The sequence below is a fragment of the Lynx canadensis genome, chromosome B1 (assembly GCF_007474595.2).
Source record: "Lynx canadensis isolate LIC74 chromosome B1, mLynCan4.pri.v2, whole genome shotgun sequence".
Classification (NCBI taxonomy): Eukaryota; Metazoa; Chordata; class Mammalia; order Carnivora; family Felidae; genus Lynx; species Lynx canadensis.
In genome coordinates, this window is record NC_044306.2 from 165,601,085 (window position 1) to 165,614,989 (window position 13,905).

The 13,905-nt window shown below is 44.3% G+C and overlaps 1 protein-coding gene across 1 annotated transcript in view; it reads left to right on the top strand.

Annotated features, from left to right (window-relative positions):
* Positions 1–8,970, top strand: part of TXK (TXK tyrosine kinase) — a 47,246-nt gene extending 38,276 nt beyond the window's left edge. The window contains exons 12-14 of the mRNA XM_030313910.1: positions 2,194–2,312; positions 3,824–3,981; positions 6,724–8,970. Coding sequence (XP_030169770.1) covers positions 2,194–2,312; positions 3,824–3,981; positions 6,724–6,792 — 346 coding nt within the window. The 3' untranslated portion in view covers positions 6,793–8,970. The remainder of the gene's footprint in view (positions 1–2,193; positions 2,313–3,823; positions 3,982–6,723) is intronic.
* The last annotated feature ends 4,935 nt before the right edge of the window (positions 8,971–13,905 follow it).

Here is a 13,905-nt window from a genome sequence, read left to right on the forward strand (position 1 = left end):
AGCCTGATGTGGGGCTTGAACCATGAACTCTGAGATCATGACCTGCTCCGAAATCAAGAGCCAGGCACTTAACCCATTGAGCCACCCAGGCACCCCCATCATGTATTTCTATTATCCAATGTAGTAGCTGACTTTAAGACTGCGACTCAAGTGTAGAAAATCTAACCTTATTTTCTACAACTCAATGCAATTTATATTTTGAGCCCCCTTCCCTTCAGGTTGCTAAAAACTTAATTCCTGTGAATTCAGGATTTCTCTCTGATTCCAAGGTCAAATTCAAATTCTGTATGTTTCATGGGGCCACATATTGGAGAGGACATGTCTGCTCCTTGTTATCCATTGGCAATGGCGTCCTTGCAGCCACTGTCCTCCTGCTTTGTCCTTGGCTGAACATCTGCACAGGTGGCTGTCGATTCATCCCAAATTTCTGTCTGCAAGATGCTGTCATACTGGAATTCGCCATGATTAGAAAACCCCCTGGAGCTATCTATCCAAGGCCCTATTTACCTAAGAACATCCACAGCTCTTTATTTTCTGGAATCTTTTTGCTTTTCCTGGGGCTTGACCTGGGGAAGAGGCCCAGGCTCTGTTTTGCTCTTGAATCCCACCAACCTACTGTGGGAAGTGGGGCCTTTTTCTCATACAGTGTGATCCTGGAAGCCCTTGTAGGGTGCAGGGTACAGGACCCTGTCTCTGCCGCCCCCTAATGTCTAATACGCCTTCCCTTTCCCTTTATTCTCTCCCACCTCCCAGCTGCAGGTGTCTTTTTCTGGAGGGATGAGTGGTGGTGGTGAGATATCGCTCTTATTTATGGGCATTCTGCCAAATATTTTGTTAACAACTCAGTCCTTCTCCTTCTCCAGAATGCTTAGAACTTTGAAACTCCAAAGCTATGAAAAATGGCTCTTTCCCTTTTGTTTTCTATTACCCACTCTTTCCCTCAGTGGAATGACCTCTGGCTCAAGAAAGCACTTAAAGGTGGGCAGAAGTAGGGTATGTGGGGGAAAAAAAAGAGAGTGCGAGGACGCAGTAATAAATAATTCAAAAATACTATGCTGTCCACTCCAGGGGCTACACAGCACGACTTAGTTATCATCTCTTCTCTCCACGTTCCCATACTTGGATGCTCCTGCCTACAATTCTCAAAAAAGAGAGAAGTTTAATATTTTTGTAGTTTTTTTTTTTTTAATTTTTTTTTCAACGTTTATTTATTTTTGGGACAGAGAGAGACAGAGCGTGAACGGGGGAGGGGCAGAGAGAGAGGGAGACACAGAATCGGAAACAGGCTCCAGGCTCTGAGCCATCAGCCCAGAGCCCGACGCGGGGCTCGAACTCACGGACCGTGAGACCGTGACCTGGCTGAAGTCGGACGCTTAACCGACTGCGCCACCCAGGCGCCCCATTATTTTTGTAGTTTTTAAAAGGAGGTGGTAGTTATTATTGATTTCATATAGGGCCATTTTAACGCACTGGCAATTTTTTACAACAAATGTATTATATTCAATATTTTTATTTTCCCCTTCCTCTGCCTCACAAAACATCTATGCATGAGGAAAGAAAATAAGGCACCTAACCTTGAATTTGTTCTTTGCCATGTATATATATTTATTTATTATTTTTTTAATGTTTATTTGCTTTTTGAGAGAGAGAGAGAGAGCATGAGCAGAGGAGGGGCAGAGAGAAAGAGGGAGACACAGAATCTGAAGCAGGCTTCAGGCTCTGAGCTGTCAGCACAGAGCCGGATGCGGGGCTCAAACCCAGAAACCATGAGATCATGACCTGAGCTGAAGTCGGACACTTAGCCAACTGAGTCACCCAGGTGGCCCTATTTGTTACTTTTCGTTTTATAACTTTGGTTATTAGAGCATCAGCATGCTCCTTTGCAGAATTAAGAGTTTGTCGTAACTAAGGTAGTCAGTGGGTTACCAACTCCAATCGATTTTGAAGAATTGCTCTGGTTTTCTGAAACCCAAATAAAATAAACAGAATTGAGGCTTGGTTCGGGGAGGAATCACTGTATAGGATACTTTCCCACTTTGGTAAACAAGAGAAGGTATGGGGAACATTTCTGGGGTAAAATGCTTTCTCTTTTAGAACTTGAAGTAGACTAAGGGGGGTTGAACTAAACTGAACTTGGAGGTATTTAGCACAAGGTGTTTTGGACCTAATAACCTTTGGATCTAATAACCTTAGGTACGTTTTGGATGATGAGTATATCAGTTCTTCTGGGGCCAAGTTCCCCATCAAGTGGTCCCCTCCTGAAGTTTTCCACTTCAACAAGTACAGCAGCAAATCTGACGTCTGGTCGTTTGGTGAGTAAATTTGATATTCATTTGATGGTGGCTGATTTACTACAAGGCCAGTCTTTTTTAAGGTTTGAGTTTTTAATATGATGTGGCATTTGAAAAAGGTCTTTTTGCAACTGTGCTTCTATCTTAGGTGTTCTAAACACATCCAGGCTGTCTTTGGCAACTTGTGTCATGCACCTTCTTACAGAAGTCTACTTTTGGATCTTTTCCTTTCCCATTGAGCACTTGCTGTAAAACTATAACAAAGAGTCTACTGATCTAGAAAACAAACTCAGCCAACTTTTCTACACCACAGAGACTTGCAAGGAAAAGGAATCTTAAGGTGTCACTGAATTTTGAGTGTAATTGATACACTTCATTGTCTGACTACGAAGCAACTCCACCTCATTTATTCCATTACCTTCAAACTTGGTGGAATTTAGATGTTGGCCTCCTTGGGAACTGTCAACTGGAGTTTATATCGTGTAACGTTCTTCACTGAGGAGGAGACACCGTAGACCGTGTCCAGTAGAGTTTGTGCTTCAAGTTGGTTTTCAAGAAGTGGCAATAAATGTGCAATAAGCTATTCTCTTTAGCCCAGACCTCTCCCGATAGCTTCTTGGGTTTGGAAAGACATCTGAACCCTCAGAAGGGTGTGAATGTTATTGTCCACATAAGGTTAAGCTTGTATCATTGATCTCTTTAGCTGTCGACTGACTTGTGGTCGTCTTGGCAGGTGACATTTTAAGCTCTACGGGAGAGCAGTTAAGTTGTAAGATTCATGGATAGAGACACAAGGACCTCATCAAGTGGCTGCAGAACAGTTAGAATTTCTGAGCTTTACCTGACCACTTGTCTCTACTTCCCACTGGACAGTGAGCTTCTTGAGCACACGGACTGGTCTCGTTCTTAGAATCTTCTGGCTCTAGCAGACTCCTGGCCCCTAATCAATGCATAATACATATTCTTAGAATAAGTGAATAATTAAATGAAGTCCAGATGAGAGCACTGAAGGAGTTTCACTGATCAATCAATCAATCAGTCGGTGATTATAGAATATCTGCTTAGGTACCAAGCCCCTGCTAGATATTCCGCCCTACCCAGCAGCCTCATCTTTTAGTGGGAAGAGGGGAACATGCGCCATCTACTGGTCGGGAAACTCTTGGCCTTAGCAGGCAGCAGAGGCTCCCACAATTCTGTCATTTTCCATGGAATGGCAGAGGGAATGGCAGAATGTTGATTTCAGGGTGTGAAGACATGAGCATACTTAGAAACAAAAGTGCTGGCAGCACTTGCTTTCACTAGGGAGGCAAGTCAAGACCAACGGGAAAGAAAGGCATTGTTTTTACTTGGAGTGTTTTCAGATGAGAGGCCTGTTCGAAAACTCTAGTACACATAGTCTGATTCCTAGACAGAACCGTTCTCATTCTGGATGATTATAATTCAGAGGCTGGAAGAGGGAAAGGAGGCCTTGTGGTTGGAAACAGTTCTTGCCGTTTCAAGTAACCTCTTGTTTACATGCATTTTATGTGTAGGAGTTTTGATGTGGGAAGTTTTTACAGAAGGAAAAATGCCTTTTGAAAATAAGTCAAATTTGCAAGTTGTGGAAGCCATTTCTAAAGGCTTCAGGCTTTACCGTCCTCAACTGGCACCAATGTCCATATATGAAGTCATGTACAGCTGCTGGCATGAGGTGAGTGTCCCCTGCTTTCCTACGAAGTTGGCATTCCCAGCATCTGAGAACAGACCTGAGTGTCACAAGCGTTACCTGAGGACTCCAGCATGGCAGGAAGAGGGGTTGTTTCCTGATAATGATCCCTAAGAGCCAGAAGTACTATTTCTTTTTTTTTTTAATTAAAAAAATTTTTAACCTTTCTGTACTTTTTGAGAGAGAGCAATAGAGAGCACACGAGCAGGAGAGGGGCAGAGAGACAGAGGGAGACACAGAATCCGAACTGTCAGCACAGAGCCCGATGCGGGGCCACGAGACCATGACCTGAGCTGAAGTCGGACGCTTAACCGACTGAGCCACCCAGGCGCCCCCAGGAGTACTATTTCTATGTGAAACTGCCACCATAAGGTCGTTAGTCCATTTTGTTTTTATTTATCATTATTATTATTTTTAATGTTTATTTATTTTTGAAAGAGACAGAGCATGAGTGAGGGAAGGGCAGAGAGAAGGAGACACAGAACTTGAAGCAGGCTCCAGGCTCTGAGCTGTCAGTACAGAGCCCGACACAGGGCTCGAACCCACGAACTGCAAGATCATGACCTGAGCTGAAGTCAGACGCTTAACCAACTAAGCCACCCAGGGGCCCCAAGTCCATTTTGTTTTTAGCAACAGCCTTTCCTCTGGAGAATTCAGTGCATTTTTCAAGTCTTATTTTTCTCAGATTGGCTCCTGCAGAAACTCTCGGTGCTACTAGAACTTAAGCGATGAGGTGTTTTACTCCTTTAAGAACTTGTGGGTGGAAACAGAGTAGAATCAGGTTTGGTAAATTTCCACATTGAAAGAGAAGCAGGGTGTTTTTATTTACTTCAGCCTCCTGCAATTTGTCTTGTTTTCCCCAGGCTAATGGGTTTCAGCTCTTTTTTGGGCACTCAAGACTCCTGATAGATTAAGCCAGAATAGGAATCAAGACAGAAAGTGTGTCAGAAACTTCGAGTCAGGAAATTCTCTCTGGGGGCGTGGGGGTCCAGGTTTTCTTTTTCTTGAAATGCTGAGCTTAAAAATAAAGCCAGGCATATTCTATCTTTTCTGGGCACAAACTCAACACACCTCTCTCCTTCATATCAGACTCCTCTGTGATTTTTGACAGCTTTCTGTCTCCAGCTGACAGTGTTAGTCAAGAAAAACCGCAGCTAAATGAGGAGTTTTCTCCTGGCTGAGAAACCATGATGACTGAAAAACTCAGTATTTCAAGAGTGATGTTGTTCACATTCCAGAGATGTATTAATTTTATAAAGATCCTTGATGTATGAAAATATTATGCATATGATGAGCTGCTCTGCAAGGAATCTTGAAAAACATCGGAAAATGTTAAATGAGCTATTAGCCAATGGCTGTCTTAAGAGCTTCTCTGCAATAACAATGTAAATAGCTCAGAAAACTATATCGTATGTGGAACAATATACAGGTACATGGCATAAAATATAACTCTTATTGAGATTTTTATTTCTCGGTGGAGAGGAAAAAGGAGAGTAAATCCGAGGCTGGCAGGAGGACCCCGTAAGTGATGTCAGTTTCAAATTGTAGTCAGAATATTGATTAAAACAACGTTTTTAGTTATGCTGATTTACTTGTTTGCAAAAGGTGATATACCCACAACTCTTTAAGGTGGTCTAAATTCCACCTTAGTGCCCTTTAAATTCAAGTTTAAGTGCTTAGGTCCTAAGTGCTTAGGTCCCTTTAAATTCAAATATGATTATGTTAGTACTGATACGCACACACTGATACACACATAACTGTTTCATAGGCTCTACTACCTGCAGAACGTCAGCCTCCTCAAAAAACTCCACAAATTATTCCTGGAATCTCCAGGAGGACTCGAACGTGTGCTTACGTATCCTTCTGCTTGATCCTTTTTATCGATGCCATGTGTTTATAAACCACTAAGAGTGGGGGCTCCCCATGAACCCAGTTGCCAGCGATCTTTGTGAGAATGTGGCTACCGTGAGTAGTTCTGTTTCCCATGGATTTCAAAGATGCCAACAGTGTCATCTTTTCTACCCTCGTGGAGCCAAAGCCAAACCACATCCCCTGGTGAAATAGGAAAAATGTTCCAGACCTTGTCTCCATGACCGTGGATTTTGTTGACTGAGCCTTAAGACTGCACAGTCTATGCCCCAGGACCTGCAAAGTCCTTTATGAAAACATGGCTTGTGCTTTCTGACTGAAATCTTTCCTTCTACAGGGGACCAAATGTAGTAAATAACTGGGGCAGAGTGCGATAGCCTGGTACTCTGAATGCCCATTCTCTCCCAGCCCTTTTTTTTTTTACCCCGTGCACATCATGTCACCCGAAAAGATCTCTAGGGCAGTGCTGTCCAGTGGGACTTTCTGTGATGGTGGAAATGTGTTATGTCTGCCCTCTCCAATATGGTACCCACGCCTGGCTCTTGAAAAATTGGAAAGTGGCTAGTGTGACTGAGAATTGAATTCCAAAATATATTTAATTTTAATTAATTTAAATGTAAATAGCCACCTGTGGCTGGTGTCGGCAGCTCAGGCTATTTTATTTTTGCAGCCCTCTACTCTTATATTTTCACACTCATGCTTCATTCAACTACCAGTCTTGTCCTTTGCGTCAGCCAAGGTGTCGTTCTCTTCCATTCGTGGAGAACCAGCCAAATCCAGGTCCCTGCCAGCCCGTTCCAGAGCCGGTATCTGAGTGAATTCTAGGCTGAGCTGACCATCTTTATTTCCCTTTTCCAGAAACCCAAAGGCCGCCCGACGTTCACTGAGTTGCTGCAGGTGCTCACAGAGATTGCGGAGACCTGGTGACACGAATGGGAGGCCAACCCAGAGGATCATCTTGCAAAATTATCACAAAAGGAAATCCTGTTCGGGGTCACTGATGATGAACACCTTCCTTTAGAGTTGCTGACTCTTGGAAACAGTGCAAAGATCACAGGCTTTTCAAACTTTAAAATTTAAAAATACTCTGACAGTCATATTTTCTACAGGGATGTCTTTGAAAGGGACTTTCCGACTCTCATTTTTCTGTGTTGTTCTCCGTGTCCCATAGGTGAAGAGGGGGAAAATGCTCCATAGCGGTCTTCATAGTGGCTGCTCTTCCTGAGAAGAGCCCTGGGAGCCCCTGAGAGTGAAAAACTCTGCCAACTCATGGAATAAAGGAGCCTCCCCTGCAGAATTCAACCCTTTTGAGCTGGACGGGCCTTTGTGGAAGATGCACCTTTACAAGACACATGAATGTGAACATTCTTAAACTGTCTTTTATAATCTCCCCTGTGTTATTTAAGGACGTGGTTTTGCACATACCTGATTATTTTGGAGACAGTTTCTTGTATTCCAGTTTTAAACACTGTGAAGGCAAAGTTCTTTGAACAAGTCCCGGTGACATTTCTGTTTCCAGTAATATCCATTGTCAGGGTCAGTTGAGAACTTGAATTTGAATTCTAAAGTTTCACGCTTTGTCCATGTGAAATTGGATGACTTAAGGAGCCTCCTTTTAAAACGGGTAATGGATCTATTTTCTTTTCTTTTCCCTACAGTGTCAAAGAATGCTTATTGCACAGTTGGGTAAAGAAAAGTGACACATTTTGAAGATTTCGTATCTTTTCTGAGTTAAATTCTCAAACAATTTTTTTTTGTGTATAGTTAACATTATATTCGTTTCAGGTAGACAGCATAGTGATTCAATGTCTCTGTTATGTTATGCTGTGCTCACCACAAGTGCGGCTGCCATCTGTCACCATACATTGTTATTACTACATCACTGACAATATTTCATATGCTCCGCCTTTTATTCCTGTGACTTATTTATTCTACAACTGGAAGCCTGTATCTCCCGCCCCCACCCCCTCTCTCCAGCAACCATCCGTTTGTTCTCTGTATTTATAGGGCTTCTGTAAGAAGCCTTATTTTGTCATAGGAAATTCCTCCAGTACCTGTCTAGAAGACGGCTTGCTTTTCTCATAAGAACAAGAGGAGGCAAACACAAGAGAGCCAAACGTCACCTCCAACTCCATTATTTCTGAACCCCGGGGTTTTGGATTCAAGATAAAAATAACCACGGTCATAATTAAATCTTAATTCCTCGGGCGCTGTTTGTAGGAATGATTGGAAATGTGTCTTGATCATTGTGAGCGTTTCAGAATTAGCGTAGGAAGAAGGGTGTGGCAGAAGGCACACGTGTTGTCATCGTGAGGTTTCGCGCTGGGAGTCTGTCGTCTGATACCGCCCTACCCTGCGTCGTGGTTCTGCGTTAGGATTCCCGGTAGATTCTAAGTTGCCGTGTGGCAGCAGCTGTGACTTTTAAGTCCTATTTCCCTGTTCCAAGAATGATGTATTTGAGTATCAGTGGTACTTGGTCAGTGCACTGAAATGATGAGCATCCGACGCGAGAATGGCCAACTTTGATAATTCAAGTGGTGGTCTCGGAAATACTTGTATGAGATCCCGTGGTGTTTCTGAGACTATCAGACCCTTTTTCCTCATGATATGGGAGGCGAGACAGGGCTCCCACTACTGAGATCTTAGGTCAAATAAGATACGCAGAAGTTACGTGCAAGAGGGCATGAGACTATCAAACCAGCAAAAGCCAAGGCCGGGGGGAAGGTTAATGTTATGGCAACAGAACAGGACATCCCAATGCTGAAGAGTTAGGATTGACCACAGGGCATCCCGCCGTCACGATCACTGCGATGCAGGGAGACGGAGTTCAGAGCGGGAGTGAGTCCAGAGAGGAGTCCTTCCTGGAGGTGTGATGGCAGCCGCCAGCTCTCCTATGAGCAATCATTGGGTGGTGGTAGGCAAGCTCTATTCCTTTTGTTTTAACACTTCATCAGAGCGTGAGCTACTAAGAAACAGAAGTAACTGGAGATAATATGTATGTAACTGAGGTGCCAGATAATGGGTGAATTTGGAATGTCTTTTTGTTTTTAATGTTTATTCACTTTTGAGAAAGAGAGAGACAGTGGGTGAGCAGGGGAGGGGCAGGCAGAGAGGGAGACACAGAATCCGAAGCAGGCTCCAGGCTCCGAGCTGGCAGCACAGAGCCCGATGTGGGCCTGGAACTCACCAACCATGAGATCATGACTTGAGCCAAAGTTGGAGGCTTAACCAACTGAGCCACCCAGCTGCCCTGAATTTGGAATGTTTTTAGACAGAGATTCATCGTTCTTTGTCTAGCAAAAGAAAAAATTTCTTAAAAAAAAAAAAGAAACAAAAAAATTTCTTTAAAGAAGTCACAGAACTTCTCTTAGAAGGGAACCCCGTTTTGTAAACAATGCTAGTATTTGTTCTTGTGAGGAGTTCTCTGTGGATAGCTTAAATAGTTTGGGGTGAGACAGCGCAATAAACAACTCTGCATAACAAATGAACAGGCAGGTTAGGGCTTGGTCGCCGAGGAGAGCCCTAAACAAGAAAAGACAGGAGCTCAAAGGAGCGAGGGAAGCTCTGAAACAGACGGAATCTGCAGGCCAAGCGCAAAATATGTTCAGTGTAAATACTCATTGGGCAAGAGTAGCCAAAGGGCTTTTTTTTTTCTTTAGTAAACTTTTTACTGAAGTACAATACATGGTTGTACTATTGTGTGGGTAACATGCTCCACCCACAATCAAACTCACACAACCCGACAGCATTTCATTCAGCACTATGCTCAGTTTTTAAGATGGATTAAGGGCAGGGAAGAGCATGCACAGCCCTTCTGTTTCTTTTGTTCTTTTTTTAAGCTTATTTATTTTTGAGAGAGAGAGAGAGAGAGACATGCGGAGCATGAGCAGGGGAGGGGCAGAGAGAGAGGGAGACACAGAATCCGAAGCAGGCTCCAGGCTCTGTGCTGACAGCTCAGACGTGGGGCTTGAACTCCTGAACAGTGAGATCATGACGCTTAACCGACTGAGCCACCCAGGTGCCCCACAGCCCTTCTGTTTCAAGGGGGGGGCTATCAACTGCCTGTGTGCATAGATGCTTGGGTCCCTCCTCACCCACCTAGAGAGTGTGTATGATTGCTGGTGATAAGGCCATGGTGTGTGGAGTTTGTCCTTAGGCAAAGAAGGTTCTATCTCGGTTTCCCATCTGTCACGTAGGCCTACAATTCTCAGGTTTCCCAGCCCACGTGCTTTCTCACAGAGCAGAGATTTTCGCAGCATACAAAACATATGTCTGGCCCTGGGACCCAACATTCCAAATGTATCTTGGGACATATTGAAGGCACTGTGCCATTCATTTACCATCCAAGTGCTGGGAGAACGCAAACCTAAAATCCAGACAGATCTAGGTCTGGGATAAAAAGAGTACAGGTCTGCTGTTAACACCTTGTTCACGTACATAAGGTACACAAGTCATGTGTACATAGCTTAGTTTTCATAAAGTGAATATATCCGTGTAACTAGCCCTCAGATGAAGAAATGGTACATTCCAGAATTTCAGAATCCATTCTCATTCCCTATTTGAGTCATTCATCCAACAGTAATCAATATCCTGATTTCCAACACTGTGGATTGGTACGGGCTTTTCGGAATTTTATGTAAATGGAATCCTATGATATGTACTCTCTTGTGCCTGGCTTCTTCCACTCGATATGTTCATTTGGCCCATCCATGTTGTGTGTAGTTGTGTTTCATCAATTCGTATTTCTGTATAGTCTCCCACTGTATAATTATACTGCTGATTATTTGTTCTACTCTTGATGGACTTTTGGGTTGTTTCCAGTTTGGCTCTTAGGGTCGGTGCTGCTATGAACATTATCCTACATGTCTTACGGTGAAAATATGTATGTGTATCTGTTCTGTGGATGCCTAAGGGTGGAGTTGCAGGACCAACAAGTATGTGTACGTTCAGCTTTTGGAAATAGCGCCAAGCAGCGTTCTAAATGCACATTACCAAGGACACAACCAGCCGCTGTGTATGAACGTTCTAGTCGCTTCACACCCTCAACGGTATTTGGAGTTGTCTTTCTCATTACAACGGCCAAAGGATTTGTATGGGCAAGGACGTCTCGTCTTAACTTTTGTTTGTTGAGCTGCGGTAATCTGAGCCCCCTACTCTTTGTGGTCAGCATAGCAGGATGCCCCGTGCACAGCCGAAAGTAAATAGTATTTGAGAGGCTGGAAGTGATTTGGGGTGATACAAAAGGATAATATTAGAGATGAAATGCAGAGAAGGGGAATTTGATAGAAGCAAGAACTTGTATCTGGAGATATTTTGAAAGATCTGGGTGTCTCACCATGTGTGGGATGAATACGTACACACACACGCACACACACACACACACATATTTCTTTCCAGGGAGTGGGGGTCTTATAAATGGAAGTCCATGATTTGGTGAGAACTTTGATAGGTTTGTCTAAATAAGTTTGGGTGTAGGCATCAGAGCCAGATGCATTGCTTGACCTGGAGAGAAACTGGAGAAAGGAAGGGGAGGAGAGAAGCAGATCAAAGAGCTAGAGGGAGGAGGACATTGCCTGATGGCAGTAAGAGACTTGGGGGAGCAGGAACATTTGTTTTCTTATGTTTGTCCCACCCCTATCCCTATAACCCCAGCTATTCCTTAAAGTCAATTGGCCTCATGAAGGCTGTTTGGATTTTAGTGTGTGTGTGTGTGTGTGTGTGTGTGTGTGAATTTCACATGGTGCAGGGCAGGGACCATATGGAACATGCCTGGGAAGAAGAAACTGGGAGGCAGAAGAAACTCTAAGCATATAAGCCTGCAGAGAATTTGTCTAAATCTTGGGAAAGACTTTGGTTGTGTACAGTTGTACAACAGCTACACTGAGGATTTAACTTAGTTTTGAAGATAAAAAGAACCTCCCCTAACATCTGGGCTACAGACATGTGACTTCATCGCAATCTGGATAACTGGCAGAATCAAGGAGTTCTTCTCTGGTTGATAGCTGCGTTAGCGGAAAAATCCAATATAAATGGTATGGGAAACAGAAGGGAATGTGTAACAGAAGAGTATCAGCCAGTGACACAATGGAAGAAGGAAAGTATGGACCAGGGTGGAGCCATGTCCCTGAGCCACGCCCAGAGAAGAACTGGATGTTAAACAGAGGACCTCATAACACACACACATGTTCACACATAGCCACTGTAAATACACTGCCCAACACTCAGTGTAAGAAGCATAACATTATTTTTCTGAATCAAATTAAGCCTGATTTGGGGTCTCTCCCTTGCTGTGGTTGGTGAGAAATGTCTTATGTGAGAAGACACTGTGCCTGACTCCCCAGGGCAGTATGGGAACCGTGGAAGCTTATGTACTACATGGAAAATAGAGATGAGGGGTGGGCATGGAGGGAGGGCTGTCCTGAGCCCTACGTGTTCAGTGGTTCCTCTTTCAAGTTGTAGCTGTCCCTGGTCCTCTGCTTCTGTCAGGCATACAGATTCCCCTTGTAGGAGTCCTCCCTGCTCACATGGGCTCGGCCACAGAGAACCTCAGCCCCGCTCTCTACGGGGGCCATTTTCATTAGTGCTCAGCTCCCTCCATATCGTGTGGCCACTCCCCCATTCTCAGCACTGCAGAGCTTGGGCCTTGACTATTAGAGAAAAGATATTTTAACATGTGTCAAAACAATAAGGAAGACTTTATTCAAGACTATTGCGATAGGGAAGTTGGAATTCAACTCCAAATACAGCAAAGACAGTTGGGACGTACAGCCAGAGTGAGGGGCTCAGTAGATGGACAGTTACCAAATGGAGATATCAGGGGTAGGGGGATGCTTGCTAAACTGACTTGACAGGATTCTTACTATGGGTAGACCATGGATGGGCCTGATGATGAGGCCTAGACAAGAAGAGGGCTCAGAGGAGCTGGACTGAAGTTTGGTCAAGGAGGAACTCTGTTGCCACCTATCACATTAGCCCCAGTGTTGGGAATTCAGCCCCTCAGTCCCAGAACAGCCCATTTCCATACCTCATCTCTAGGCGCCAGCTTCTCCTTCCTCTCCTTTTGTTCCATCTGGCGTAATGGCCCTCATTGGATCTAAGCCTCAAATGCTATTTACTTTGATCCCAGGAAGTCTGGGTGTCCTATGGAGCACATGCCTTTAGAATCACAATCCTGTCTCTTTCTCCTGGGATGAGAGTCGGGGAGCAAGGACTTTCCTATAGGAAACCAACCAAAACAAAATCAGAGCATGAATGCCTTACACCAGTCGGTTGCCTTTCCCACCTTGCTCCTTTGCGCATATTGTCCTGCTCTTTCTTTGTGTCTGCCCTGAATTGTGTTTCCTGGGAAGCTTCTTTTTTTTTTTTTTAAACTTTTTTTTTTTTTAACGTTTATTTATTTTTGAGACAGAGAGAGATAGAGCATGAACAGGGGAGGGTCAGAGAGAGAGGGAGACACAGAATCCGAAACAGGCTCCAGGCTCTGAGCAGTCAGCACAGATCCCGACGCGGGGCTCGAACTCACATACCGCGAGATCGTGACCTGAGCTGAAGTCGGAGGCTCAACCGACTGAGCCACCCAGGCGCCCCATGGGAAGCTTCTTCTAAACAGACAGAACTTAGGATAAAGTTGGGGGATGATATACTTTCCAGGCTTCCTAAGGACTATGTGGTTTGGGCAAGGGGCAGACTTCCCAGCTGTCTCTACAAAGCCTTCTTCATCCTGACCATAGTTTTTCTAGGCCTAGTATTCTTCCGCTAGTTTAGCGTTTCTCAGTCTCAGTGCTACTGACATGTTGGGCTGGATAATTCTTTTTCTTTTTTAAGTTTATTTATTGAGGGGCAGGAAGGGCAGAGAGAGAAGGGGACAGAGAACCCCAAGCAGGGCTCAAACCCACAAATTATGAGATCATGACCTGAGCCGAAATCAAGAGTCAGACACTTAACTGCCTGAGCCACTCAGGTGCCCCAGGGCTGGATAATTCTTTATTGTAGAAAGACGTGTTGGGGCGCCTGGGTGGCTCAGTCGGTTAAGCGTCCGAC